The sequence below is a fragment of the Gallus gallus genome, chromosome 2 (assembly GCF_016699485.2).
Source record: "Gallus gallus isolate bGalGal1 chromosome 2, bGalGal1.mat.broiler.GRCg7b, whole genome shotgun sequence".
NCBI classification, from domain to species: Eukaryota; Metazoa; Chordata; class Aves; order Galliformes; family Phasianidae; genus Gallus; species Gallus gallus.
In genome coordinates this window covers 55,386,451-55,399,291 of record NC_052533.1, presented here as the reverse complement: position 1 = coordinate 55,399,291, position 12,841 = coordinate 55,386,451, and the positions used below count along the sequence as shown (strand labels likewise).

The window sequence follows — 12,841 nt, the reverse complement described above, 5'->3', positions numbered from 1 at the left end:
TTAAGATAGCTAATGAAAAGATATATCCAGAAAGGAAATGTATGCACTTCCTTTATAAGGATGCCAACCTATTCCAGTGTCCTCTGGGATCACAATAAAGCAAGAAATGTAGTACAAATATATATTTTTCCTTGCTATCTTTATCAGGATACAGGGGAAGGCAGCCAAGTCCAGTCTTCCTAGTCACAGTGCAAAATCATTTCTCATTGCTTGCTAATGAAAACAGCTTTCAAAGAACACTGTAGTTATGACAAAATTTGTGCTTTGCAGGGTCTAGTAATACCTTCACCATCTGATTCTCTCACTTCATTTTCAGTTAAATACTTACAGTAAAGTTCTGCTAATCTCCAACATCTCTTCTTAAAGATAGTATTTACAAGAGATGGACATAGAGAATTGCCAACAGAAGACCTATTCTCACATTTTTACTGTAATTAAAACAATACCCTAAATCAGTTTCTCTAAGCAGCTGATACTTTTTACTACTCCTAAAATGTCAGGAGAAATTTGGAGTCAAATGAGATTTTGTTTGCTTTGGAAGGAAGGGTACTAATTTCTTTAAAGGGATACGATTTTGCTAGAAGAGTCAAAGTTAGGTGGGTTGTTACATATGCATTTCACTGTATCTTCCCTAGCCCATCCCAACATGCTTAACATTCTCCACAGGAGTGCTGGTGTTAACAGCATACTCCTTTCTCAGATAAGTGAGACAATACGAAGGGTCCTAGGCATGCAGAAACTGGAGTCATTTCTGAGCATCTCAGATCATGGAATCTGAATATTTTAAAGTCTAGAGAAATAAAGGGAAACTAAAACAAGATGAAAAAAAAAAAAACCCGATAAAGACTTTATTCACTGACTTTTTGTTTTATTTTTCAACAAATCCCTATATTCCAGGTCAATACATTATTTACTTACATGTGTAATAATTACACCTTGACTTTAGGGTAGTTTGCTGACTGGATTTCAGTGAAATAAACTGATTGTAACAGCACTACTGATGCACAGTGGGAATCCATCTCTCTGTAAGCTTAAAAACACAGTGCACTTCACAGCTCATTTTATCTTGGGTTCTTTGGAACTGATGGTCTCAACAAGACTGTGTAATAGCATTTGAGGGCTTTGTGGCATTCTTAGCCTCAGCATAAAGTACATTGACAAAAACAGTTGGCAAAGTTTTTACTCGCAGATAATGCAAAGGGTATGTACCCTTCTTCCTCATTCCTTTTCACAGTCACATACTCTCCTGCCATTTCTTACACTTCCTTATCTGATCCACACTGAGCAAATTCAGGAGGCTAAATGGGTAGAAAAAATAAATCTAAAATATGAAGTGTGGATAGGATGCGAGAGAGAGTCACACCAGGACACAAGAAATCCAGGAGGCTCCTAGAGTGCTTTGAATGGTAGCTTCCTTCTCCAAGTGACAGAAAATCCAATGAGAGGTGTTCTGCTGGGTCTTTAACAAGGGGCTTTTGGGAAATATAAAGGTCAAAGGCATCCTTGGCTACAGTGACTCTGAGATGGTAGAGTTTAGGATACCTAGGGGAAAGAGGAGGGTGAAAAACAAATACACAACCCCGGGCTTGAGGAGAGCACAAATAGAACTGTTAAAGGATTTGCTTAGAAGAGTCTCATGGGATGTTCTGGAAAAAAGAGAGATTGAAGAAATATGGTTAATATCCAAGGATCTCCTCTAAACTCAGAGGAGATTCATCCCAGCAAAGAGAAAGTCAGGCACAAATGTCTGGAGACCTGTATGAATCAACAACAACAAAAAAAAAGCTGAACACAAAAAGAAAGTAAACAGAGAGTGGAAACGGGGACAAGTAACCTGTGAGACATACACATGTCCAAGAATGCAGTGATGAAGCTAGGAAAACTGAAGCCCAGATGGAATCGAATCTGGCCACAGATGTTAAAGGCAAAAAAAAAAGGGCTTCTGTAAATACGCCAGTGACAGAAAGAAGACTAGGGAAAACGTGGGCCCACTGAATAAGATGGGGGTTGTGGTTACACAGGATGGGGAAAAAGCTGACGTGCTGAATGCCTTCTTTGGCTCAGTTTTTACTAGCAAGACAAGCCTTCAGGAATCCCAGGTTCCAAAGATCTGAGAGATAATATGGAGCAAAGAAGATACACTGTTGGTGAAAGAAGATCATGTCAGAGAGTACTTAAGCAAACTGAATATACCCAAGGCCATGAATGCTGATGGGATTCATCCAAGAGTACTGAAGAAGTTGGCAGACGTCATTGTAAGGCCACTTTATCACTCAGAAGGGTACTGCTATTTGTGCAGACATGGGACAGTGAAGAAGAAAAACAGATATGGCATTTTAACAGTAACAATGAGCTTAAGCCAGCCTTACTGAGATAATCTACCTTGTTCAGGCCTGTAATGATTAGACCTGTAAATAGTAAGGTCAGTAGTCTAGGTAGCAGAAATAAGGCAGTAAATGTTACTCAGACTTCAGTAACAAGCCTCATTGTCACTGGTTACATTACCACTACAAAAGCAAACAAACCAACAACAAAAAAGTGCTTTGTAGTTTTTTTAGTGCAAAGCAATTAACTGTTGTTTGGGAAAATGTCATGGTAGTCAAAAAGATGTAAAACAAATAGAAATCTTATAAGTTACCAACTGTTAATGAAAATATAAAAACTTCCTCTGCATCCTGGGATTTTGAACAAGTGCAGCACACATACAACAGCATGCAGTGGATATCCCCAATTAAAAAACATACTACTCTTTTTTTAAATTTATTCACAACAGCTACGTTTTAAGATATATTCTCAGAAAAACACACACATACACACACACACACACACAAAAAAAAACCAAACACCACTTGTATACAATATTCTTAGACTTTCTTTATTCAAACTTGAATACTATGTCCAATTCTGGGCTCCACAGGTTCAAGAAAGACAGAGGTCTTCTAAAGAGAGTCCAGCAGAAGGTCACAAAGATGATAGCGGGCCTGGAGCATCTCACATACGAGGAAAGGCTGAGAGACCTGGGTCTCTTCAACCTGGAGAAGGCTGAGAGGGATCTCATCAGTGTTAATAAATATCTAAAGCACAGGGGTCAAGTTGATAGGGGCAGGTTCTTTTCAGTAGCATGCAGCAATGGAACAAGGGGCAACGGGCAGCAACTGGAATACGGGAAATTCCATACAAACACAAGGAAGAACTTCTTTACTCTGAAAGGGACAAAGCACAGGAACAAGCTGCCCGAAGAAGTTGTTCCTTCCAAGCTCTACAATACAGTGATTGTGTGATTCTGTGATTTTATCTCCTGGGCTTATTATTACCTCCAGAGTTCTCTTCCTCCCACCTACTTTTGGCTTTTTCTACAACAGACTTTGCTCCCACTGTTTGTATCTTCTATATTTATGTTTATTAAATGATTGTTTTCAAGTTGTGATCCATTAAAGGCATATAAAGGAATAGGAGAGTGCATGGGAAAGTGAACTTAGAAAGTGACCTAGTCTGTAACTATAAATAATGAGCATGTATGTATGTGTTTATGGTTTTGTTCAGTTTATGTTTTTGTGTTTCTGTTGTTGTTTTTTTTTTTTTTAATTGGTATTACTTTTTCAGTTTGGACAACTGAGGTACCAGAAAGTGGACACCTAGTGGAAGAAGTCTACCAGGAGGGTTCTCAGATGTACCTGATGTACTTTCATCATGCAGATAAGATGTTTTTAAGGCTTAGCTTTACACATGTGAGTAGTTTATTAGCCTTATCCCATACGGATACTTGTGTAGTGATAAGAAAGCCTATCAAAAGAGGAAATAAGGATAATTAGCCTAATGGAACACTGTGAACCTTAGAATAAAGAGCTGGAAGACTTCAAATGAAGACGGTTGTATCAAATCAATTACGACATGTGAAACAGTAGACTGAGATGCGTCAGACCTTTTATATTAGACACAGACTAAGTATCTTATAGTTCAGGAAAGGCAACTGTCTGAAGACTCTCATTCCACAGTTTTGTGCCAGTACTTAGATTTGTCAAGATATACCTTGACAAGATATTCCTCATGTGAAATAAATTAAAAATTAAAAAATTAAAAATAATAATAAAAAATAAACATCTTCTTTGGCATATAGTTCAGAACACTAGAGACTTCCTTGTGTATCTGAGATACTTAAAGAGATTTTATATAGTGCAGCTTCTAATGCAGAATACTTTGCCACCCTAAATTAAATTCTGACTGTATGCAACAGGAATAACAAGTTCCAGGAGAGCTACAAGTGTCTTCTATTAAATGCACCCTTCCCCAAACCTTATAATACCTCAACCAGAATCATTTTTGTTGGGGAAAAGAACAAACTAACTATCAAATAACAAAAAATTAAGCTTACTGTAATGCAAAAGAAAGCAACGCATTCTCATATATCTTTCACCCGTAGCTTGCAGTTCCCAGAAGACCTTTTGCTAACCCAATTGCCAGCCAACACCGTACAATTGTCCATAGTCATAGAGAGGTGATCTTGTATAAAAATCACTCTGCTCCCGTCTCTAAAAAATCCAGAACAAAATCATCATTTTGACTGTACTGTGTTTGCCCTCCTTCAAGTAATACACAGGGTCAGATGTTCGTTATTTTCTTCCCCCATTCTTTTCCATCTTTTTGAATTTACAGATCTTAGTCCTGCACAGCATTATTGCCCTTCAAAATCTTCTGATGGATTTCTGGCCTACTTTCCAAAATTCTTGACACACACAGGCAGGTAAAAGGCTGACAGGTTTTTATTTCCCTTTTCCACTGATTTACATGAATGTAAATCTGAATGCACCTTTCTGATCATCTATATCTTATTTGTGGCTGGTGGGGAAAACAGGAGCATTTATTCCTCTGCAGGGGAATACAGCAGTTGTCCATTGCTTCTTCAGAGACAACATACAGGGCAGTACAGGATTGCTGTATTATAAATGTGAGAGGAGCCTGAAGTTTGAGAGCTTGGGAAAATGACAGAATTGATGATAGACACTCTCTTCTTACTAGTAAGTGACATGCTCTGTGCAGCTATGAAATAAGTGCAAATAATTTTAAAAGAGAGCCAGTGGTATTCAGCTTCCAAACTCCAAGAATCAAATGTTTGTAGGTATACTACACAGTTCACAGTGAAATGTCTCATCTTAATTCAAGAAGATCTTATTTCAAGCCCTGGCTTTAAGTATAGGACAATCTAAGTCCTGTTAGCTGCACTGAGTTTCTGCCACAGCAGAGATATGGCTGTTAAGCACTGATTATTCTGAATAACACTGGTACATATAGAAAGCAGTAAAGTCTTAATAACACAGAGAGTTAATACTTACTTAGAAAAGAATGTCAATAAGAAGGTTCAGACAAGCAGTCTATTTATTAAGATTAGTTAGCACAAATTTACAGAGGTTCAACATTGTCACTGCTTTTTTTCACCATATCTGGTTTCTCCAGTTTTCTACTTTATATGACCCATCAATACAAGTCAATTAAATCAAAACGGCATTTTTACATAATCTAGATAATGTAGTTACCATCTGAAATACTTGCAGTTCAACACTGATTCCATTGACAATATTAAGCTTATGGTTCTATAAGCAAGCATCTTAATGTAGGCACCACTGAAAACCACTTAAGAATATAACCTCTGCATAACTTGTCCCCTCCCTTTTAGAAAAGTATCATTTGGATTTATTTGAATGTGGAGGCAGTACTTTCCACCTATCCTTAGTGCATTTAGCTCATGTGCAACTGTATGCATGAGCTGTCTGTTTAGATCTTTCATTCGGTGTAATGCGCAAAACCCATGATGTATGCTATTGGTATCCCAAATCAGTATTATCAGTACACATATAGTGTATTAGCATGATTTTCAGCTGGTCATGCAATCAAATTGCTACTGATTTTAGAGATTACTTACTGAAAATTGAAAATGACATTGATAATATCAGCCAACTGACAGTGGTCTCACTTTAGATCCAAAAGGTAAAAAGTATCCAGTGGAATGGCATCAAACTGATTCAGGTAAAGTTCAGACTTGATAGTAGGAAAAGGTTATTCACAAGAAACCTATTGGGCACTGGAACAGGCTACCCAGAGGAGTGGTTATGACACCAAGCCTGCTGAAGTTCAAGAAATGTTTGTACAATGCACTCAGACGTAGGGTTTAAATTTTAGATAGTCCTGTGTGGAGCCAGGAGTTGGATTTGATAACCCTTGTGGATTGCTTTCAATACCAGATATTCTATGATTCTATGATTCTAATAGAAGATAATAGCATCATGGAAATAAAATACATTCCAAACAAGCAGCCACTTTTCTAGTTCAGCAAACAGCATTATTAATATAAGATTGCTTTTGGAGGTGCTACAAGGTTCAGAAAAGAAGAACTGGAGTATTCATATGTATTTACACATACTGCATTCAACTTAGACTAAGTCATTGCTTTTCATTAGTTCTATTTTCTTGAAGAAAATTCAGTGCACTTTAAAGTTTGTAATTTTTCAGCTGCAACAAATGATCTGAAAATGTCACCTTTCTCTGTAAAATATTTTTTCTTATTTTCTTTGACTAATTCAACAATGCTTTGCAAAACACAGACTGCCAAGTTAATAGGTTGGTTTTATTGTATTTATTTGTGATGATGGTAGCTAATAAATCTACCAGTTATATTTAAAAGGACAGCATATTGTCAGTTGGAATGGGCACTCTATAAGCAGTAAGGCTTAATCTTCGTTTCACATCTGTAAAAAGTTTTTCCTGAGAACAACTGTAATGAAAGGCTTCAAGTAATGCAACCATATGTAAGGAGACAGATACAAAAGCCAGAGTCCTAGGCGTTGAAAATGAACTACTTAACTCCCTCAGGCAGGTGAAAATCACACTGCTAAGCGCTGTGGAAGGCAGTATTATGAAATCAGGACAGAGTACAGTAAAACCCCTGAAAACGGGTCAGTGGACTTCTGATAAGCTCTCTTCATTTATGTTGGATGTGAGAAGGGAAAAAGAGGAAGGGGAAGGAAGAGGACATATTAATATATAACTCAGGACTCACCAATTTTGGCTAAGCTGGCCACAAGTATCCAGAGTGTAATGACATAAGGGTCCTTTACGTGATTCCATTCGAAAGAGACGATTGCAAAGCTCTGAGGATGGCTGTTATTCGTAGGGCTTCCCGAGCTTCTCTCTCCTAGCGCTGCTGGGAGATTCAGCAGTCCCAGGAGGAACCCCATTCTAGAGACCTGTCTCATCTCCAAGCCACACAACAAAATCCTGTTTCCCCTTCCCGGAGAAATCCCTCCTCTTCGGAGGTCCTTGGGGGCGATGTCCTCGTCTCCTCGCAGAGACGCTATCGTAGAGACTGTGGAACTGGGGGCAGCGGTGCGTTCTGCAAGCAGCAGAGTGGGTCCTGTCCCAGAACCGTCGGCACGGCTGCACGGGCCGGCCCAGGTGCTTCTTTGCAAGCTGTGGTCAAGAAAGGGTCAGGGACTCTGAACATAGGCAGATGCTGCGAGCTGGGTTCCTGCTGCTTTCCCGCACCTGCCTTTATCAAGCTGTTCCAGACCGGTCGGAGGCGGAGCTTTTCTGACTGTGGAGCCAGCGGCGCTGCCCCTAGCTGAGCACCTTTCGGGATCACCGGAGAGTTCCGCTCCGCCGAGGAGGCGACAGAAGGCTGTGGGTTGTGCCAACCGTCCCGACTCGGCTCCGAGCACATGGGGGTTGGAAAGAAGCGACCTTGTGCTCTTGGTGCTAGGGGCCAAGGTTGGGACGCTTCCGCACGCACGTCCAGGGCGGAGCCCAGGATCCGTGCTCAACTCGGAGCTGGATGAGGAGATTCGTCCGGGTGCCTTTGAGGTGTAGTGAAACGGGTCAGCCGCTCCGTCAGACTCGGTACTATAGCGTTCACAAGGGCAGTGCTTTTTTCCCTGCTGTTCAGCTTCAAACCGCATTCGGATTTGGTTCGCTGAGCTTTCTTGTCTGTCCACCAGGGAGCACCTCTGCCAGCGGTGCTCGAGGAAATTACACCAGCAAGAAAGGTTTGACTTTCTGTTTAGATTTGCTTGCAGATCTTTGTTGAGAAGGGCTATATTAAAAATACTCCTTGCCTTCTTTTCCTGTTCCTTTTTTATTTGTTACAACGTGAAATCTTTTAGAAGGTTGTTACCTGTCCCCAAAGTCCTCCTTCTTGCTGATAACATTTGCCTGATGCCCTGGCAGTGCGTACTGTATGCCACCAGCATATGATATACATCACTCTGAAGAAAAAAGACAGCAAAGCAGCATGGTCCCAGCAAACTGTGCCTTCCTACACACTACAGCAATATCTCTACCCTCTTGCATGCTCTGAAGCATTCCAAGTACCACATGCTGTCCACCGCTTACCCGTTTCACTTACATAACAACAAGTTTGGTCAAGATATCACAAATGAATAGGATAAAGTCTCCTTTAAAATGTTCAGAAGCTAAAGAAATAACTTTGATTATTTAAAACATTTGAGAGAAAAGCTACGTCCTTTTTGGAAATCCAAGTGAGTTATTGTAAAGCCCTCTATAAATCAATTAACTGGTAAATTAAGCAAATTTGCATGAAATGCTATTGTTACAAAGGGTGTCTTTCACTATTACATAATCTAACTTAGCTAGGGAAGACAAGGAATGAAGTTTTTGTGTATTAATTCACCAAAGATTTGCTTATTATTACTCCAAAGCTGTGCATTGGGCCCTCTTCAAACAGTGAAGTATATTGTTGTTTTTCTTACCTTGCTTCTTTATTACATAAAAGAAAGGAAATTATGTAGGATTTTTTAGCCTGGGAAACAATCTGAAGCTAGAATATGCACTATATTTAGGAAGCATGACTGACAGTAAAATAGTTTCTTTACATTTAGGATATATTGTAGTCAAAGACCTGAAGAACAATTCCATATTTAACAACTAAATTCCTACCTGTATTGTTTTTATCTTTCTGAGTATCAGTTAGATACCCAAATGTCCTTTAGAATCTGGGCTTCTCAAAGGTTCTACAAAGGGCCTTGATGCACTGCCATTGTAGAAACAGAACCAGAGTTGGAAGTATGTAGGTCTATAACTGTTGCTGAGACCTGTGGATAGAAGTAGTTCCTAACTGTTAAGGCCAGTTCTATTTGCTGATATTATAAGAACAATGAACAAGGTGTCAACACCACTTTTATTATCTCAAAGTATTCCACATACTACCATACTACAATTAAACACATCATTCTAGCTGCAGCTGATAAATGGGAACCATAAATGCTGTGGTGTCCCATCTTATAAACGTAATTCTTCCCAAATCTAGTCCCACAAAATAACAAGTGGTTTAGAAATAAACCTTAAAACTGAAAAAAAAATGAGAAACCTTTTCCACAGTTTAAAAAAAATGCTGACATTTCACTTGAAGCAGCAGCAGCCAAAATCATGTCATGATTGTCATGATTGCCCTTAGGTAATGTACAATTCATGACAGTAGTGGCGGCTCAGTAACTAAGTTAAATCAGGGTTCTGATATTGCTGGTGGAGGTAAAGGACTATTAGCAAACAGGAAAAATGATGGGTATATTGTCTTAACACAGACAAGCTATTGTTAATCTGCTCATCAGCTGCCAGTATAATGCCCAATGATAATTTTAGAATTTGTAATAATCATTGAAAACCTTTAGTCTAAACAATCACAGAAGTACATAATTTTGCTTGCTATAAAATCTTTACAAAATATTGTCTACAACACAGTTAAAATGCCAACACTGTATTTTTCTTAGCAGTAAGCACATGATTCAAAGTATAATTGTGAAATTTGTCCTATCATCCAATGGCTCATGGATATTTTCAAGATGTTTGGATATCAAATTGCTGTGCATATCAGAATTCTTGTACAATTCATTAATATGTTAGAATAACAGAGCAGGCAGAGAAAGGAACCAGTAATTATGGATCATCTGTAGGTACTTGAATACATTCTGAAACAGTCCATATGTATACTTATGTGAGAATGTATACTTGTGGATGAATACATTTACATTTACGTATTTACTCACAGATTCCATTTTCTTGTAGTTTCTGCATGAAATTCCTTCAGTAGTTTCATGCAGTCATAGAATCATAGAATGGCCTGGGTTGAAAAGGACCACAGTGATCATCTTCTTTCAACCCCCCTGCTATGTGCAGGGTCACCAACCACTAGACCAGGCTGCCCAGAGCCACATCCAGCCTGGCATTGAGTGCCTCCAGGGATGAAGCATCTACAACCTCTCTAGGCAACCTTACAGTGCGTCACCACCCTCTGGGTGGAAAAACTTCCTCCTAATATCTAATCTAAACCTCCCCTGTCTCAGTTTAAAACCATTTCCCTTTGTCCTATCACTATCCACCTTCATAAACAGCTGTTCCCCCTCCTGTTTATGTGCTCCCTTCAAGTACTGGAAGGCCACAATGAGGTCTCCCAGGAGCCTTCTCTTCTCCAAGCTAAACAAGCCCAGTTCCCTCAACCTTTCCTCATAGGAGAGGTGCTCCAGCCCTCTGATCATCTTAGTGGTCCTCCTCCGGACCTGTTCCAAAAGCTCCATGTCCTTCCTGTACTGGGGGTCCCAGGTCTGGACGCAGTACTCCAGTTGGGGCCTCACAAGAGCTGAGTAGAGGGGCACAATCACCTCCCTCTCCCTGCTGGCCACACCTTTTTTAATGCAGCTCAGAACACAGTTGGTGTTCCAGGCTGCAAGTGCACACTGCTGGCTCATGTCCAGCTTCTCATCCACCAGGACCCCAAGTCCTTCTCTGCAGTGCTGCTTTCAAGGAGATCTTCCCCCAGTCTGTAAAAATAGCTGGGATTGCCCCAGCCCAAGTGCAGCACCTTGCACTTGGCCTTGTAGAACCTCAGTAGGTTCACATGGGCCTACTTCTCCAGCCTGTCCAGGTCCCTCTGGTTGGCTTTCCTTCCCTCTGATGTATTGACTGTACTGCTCAGCTTGGTGTCATCTGCAAACTTGCTGAGAGTGCACTCGATGCCATCATCTGTATCACTGATGAAGATGTTGAAGAGCACCAGTCCCAAGACTGACCCCTGAGGGACACCGCTTGTGACCGGCCTCTACCTAAACATAGAACCATTGATCACAACTCTTTGTCTGTTACTATCCAACCAATTCTTAATCCACTGAACAGTCCATCCTTCAAATCCATACCTCTCCAATTTAGAGAGAAGGATGTGGTGAGGGACCACATCAAAGACTTTGCAGAAGTCCAGGAAGATGACAGCCGTCGTTTTCTGTGGTTTGATTCTATATCAGCAACAAAAAGCCTGATCTGGAGTACAGTTTGTAATAAAGATAACAAAACACACAACAGCTGGTATTTCTTGACTCTCTCACAGGATTGCAAAAGGAGGATTTCTACTTATTATACTGTCTTTCATTTTTGAGTGTTTTCGTTGTAACTAGAAAATCTCCAACACGGTTGCTTCTACAAGTATTTTGTAAATAATCGCTTAGAGAAAATAAATAGTAGTATCTTGTGCACCCTTCATGTGGTCTATGTATGGTAAAAATAAGATCTTATGGATTTTTTTCAAGCTGAGGTAAAAGATAATTTCAGTTTAAAATGAATTAAAAATAAATAAACAGATCGATTGAAGTAGTTAAATTTTTATTTGTTTTCTCTAGAAAGCACACACAGAAAATTTCAGTTGCTCAAGGGCTGCTCTGAAAGTAATGCCTCCTCTTTTATTACGTTTGCCCATTGCATCAGAGGCAGATGCTGGTGGCATGGCAGTAGAGGTTGAACCTTTCTGCTATTTTTCCATTACATTTAGGTGCTGTGTGACAGATGGCAGCAGAGGGTCAGTCTGACAAATTGGCATCTAACATGGAAATCCATATGAAGCAATGATGTGTAATTGAATTCCTCCATGTGGAAATAACTGCCCCCAGTGGCATTCATCAACACTTGCTGAACATTTATGGACACCAAAGTGGATGTTAGCACAGTTGGACAGTGTGTGGTGGATTTCAGCAGTGCTGACTGTGTTAGTGGGTCACCTCTGGTGCCAAGTTTTACAAGTGCAGCATGCTGGCTCTTGTTCACCACTATCAAAAATGCATAGCCAGTGGTAGTGACTATATTGAAAAATACTGTTTCATAGCTGAGAATTTGCTCTATCAAATATTATTATTGTGCTCTTTGTATCTGTTGAAGTTTCCATGGAAATAAACAGGTGGCATTACTTTTGGAGCTACCTAAGTACTAACTTCAGAAGCAGAAGTTATAATTAACTTGCAATATTAGCACTTACAAACAAATATGCTTAAGCTAAGATGAAATTAAGAAGCACACTCCTGTGAAACCCTGAGCTTTCATAAAGGAAAACAAATCTAAGTAGGGAAGAATTGTCAAATAGACTTTGAAAACCTACTGCTGTAATGTAAACCACCATTTTATTATCATTCCTGAGTTTCCTCAAGAAAATACACTGTTTCTATATTAATGTCACTTGTATACATATATAGGTAAGATTTTGAAAGAAATACAGTTTCAGGGTCTTCTTTCATGCCATAATTCAAATAGCATATCTACTGGCAAATTTAACATAATAGTAATGCTGTGAATGGCATTCTATGATGTGGTAAAAAATATTCAAATGTTTTAAATGCAGGAAGAGTGCAGAATCGTGAATTTTTAAATGTATCTACTTGATTCAGCAGCTGTCATTGTCTCAGCTTCTCTCTAACTGCAATGAGTGGAGCTGAGCAAGTTTATGATTGCAAAGAGATGGACAAATGTTGCTGGACTGAGTGATGTTGCAGAGTATTATCTTACAGCAGTGATGAATACAAAC

At 39.6% G+C, this 12,841-nt stretch overlaps 2 protein-coding genes across 6 annotated transcripts in view; both read right to left on the bottom strand.

The window, feature by feature from the left end:
• SLC9A3 (solute carrier family 9 member A3) overlaps nucleotides 1-7,520 on the bottom strand; it is a 66,276-nt gene extending 58,756 nt beyond the window's left edge. For all 5 annotated transcript variants that reach the window (XM_004935075.5, XM_040696321.2, XM_046938104.1 and 2 more), the window contains exon 1: nucleotides 7,052-7,520. In XM_004935075.5, the coding sequence (XP_004935132.1) occupies nucleotides 7,052-7,247 (196 nt within the window). In that variant the 5' untranslated portion in view covers nucleotides 7,248-7,520. The remainder of the gene's footprint in view (nucleotides 1-7,051) is intronic.
• On the bottom strand, nucleotides 7,479-7,946 carry LOC112531751. The gene has a single exon (XM_025147614.2). The coding sequence runs from the start codon at nucleotides 7,944-7,946 to the stop codon at nucleotides 7,479-7,481; it is 468 nt and encodes a 155-aa protein (XP_025003382.2).
• Between the last annotated feature and the right edge of the window lie 4,895 nt (nucleotides 7,947-12,841).

Coding starts and splice junctions, on each gene's coding strand:
- LOC112531751 (XM_025147614.2), bottom strand. CDS start 7,946: ATGCGGTTTGAAGCTGAACAGCAGGGAAAAAAGCACTGCCCTTGTGAA.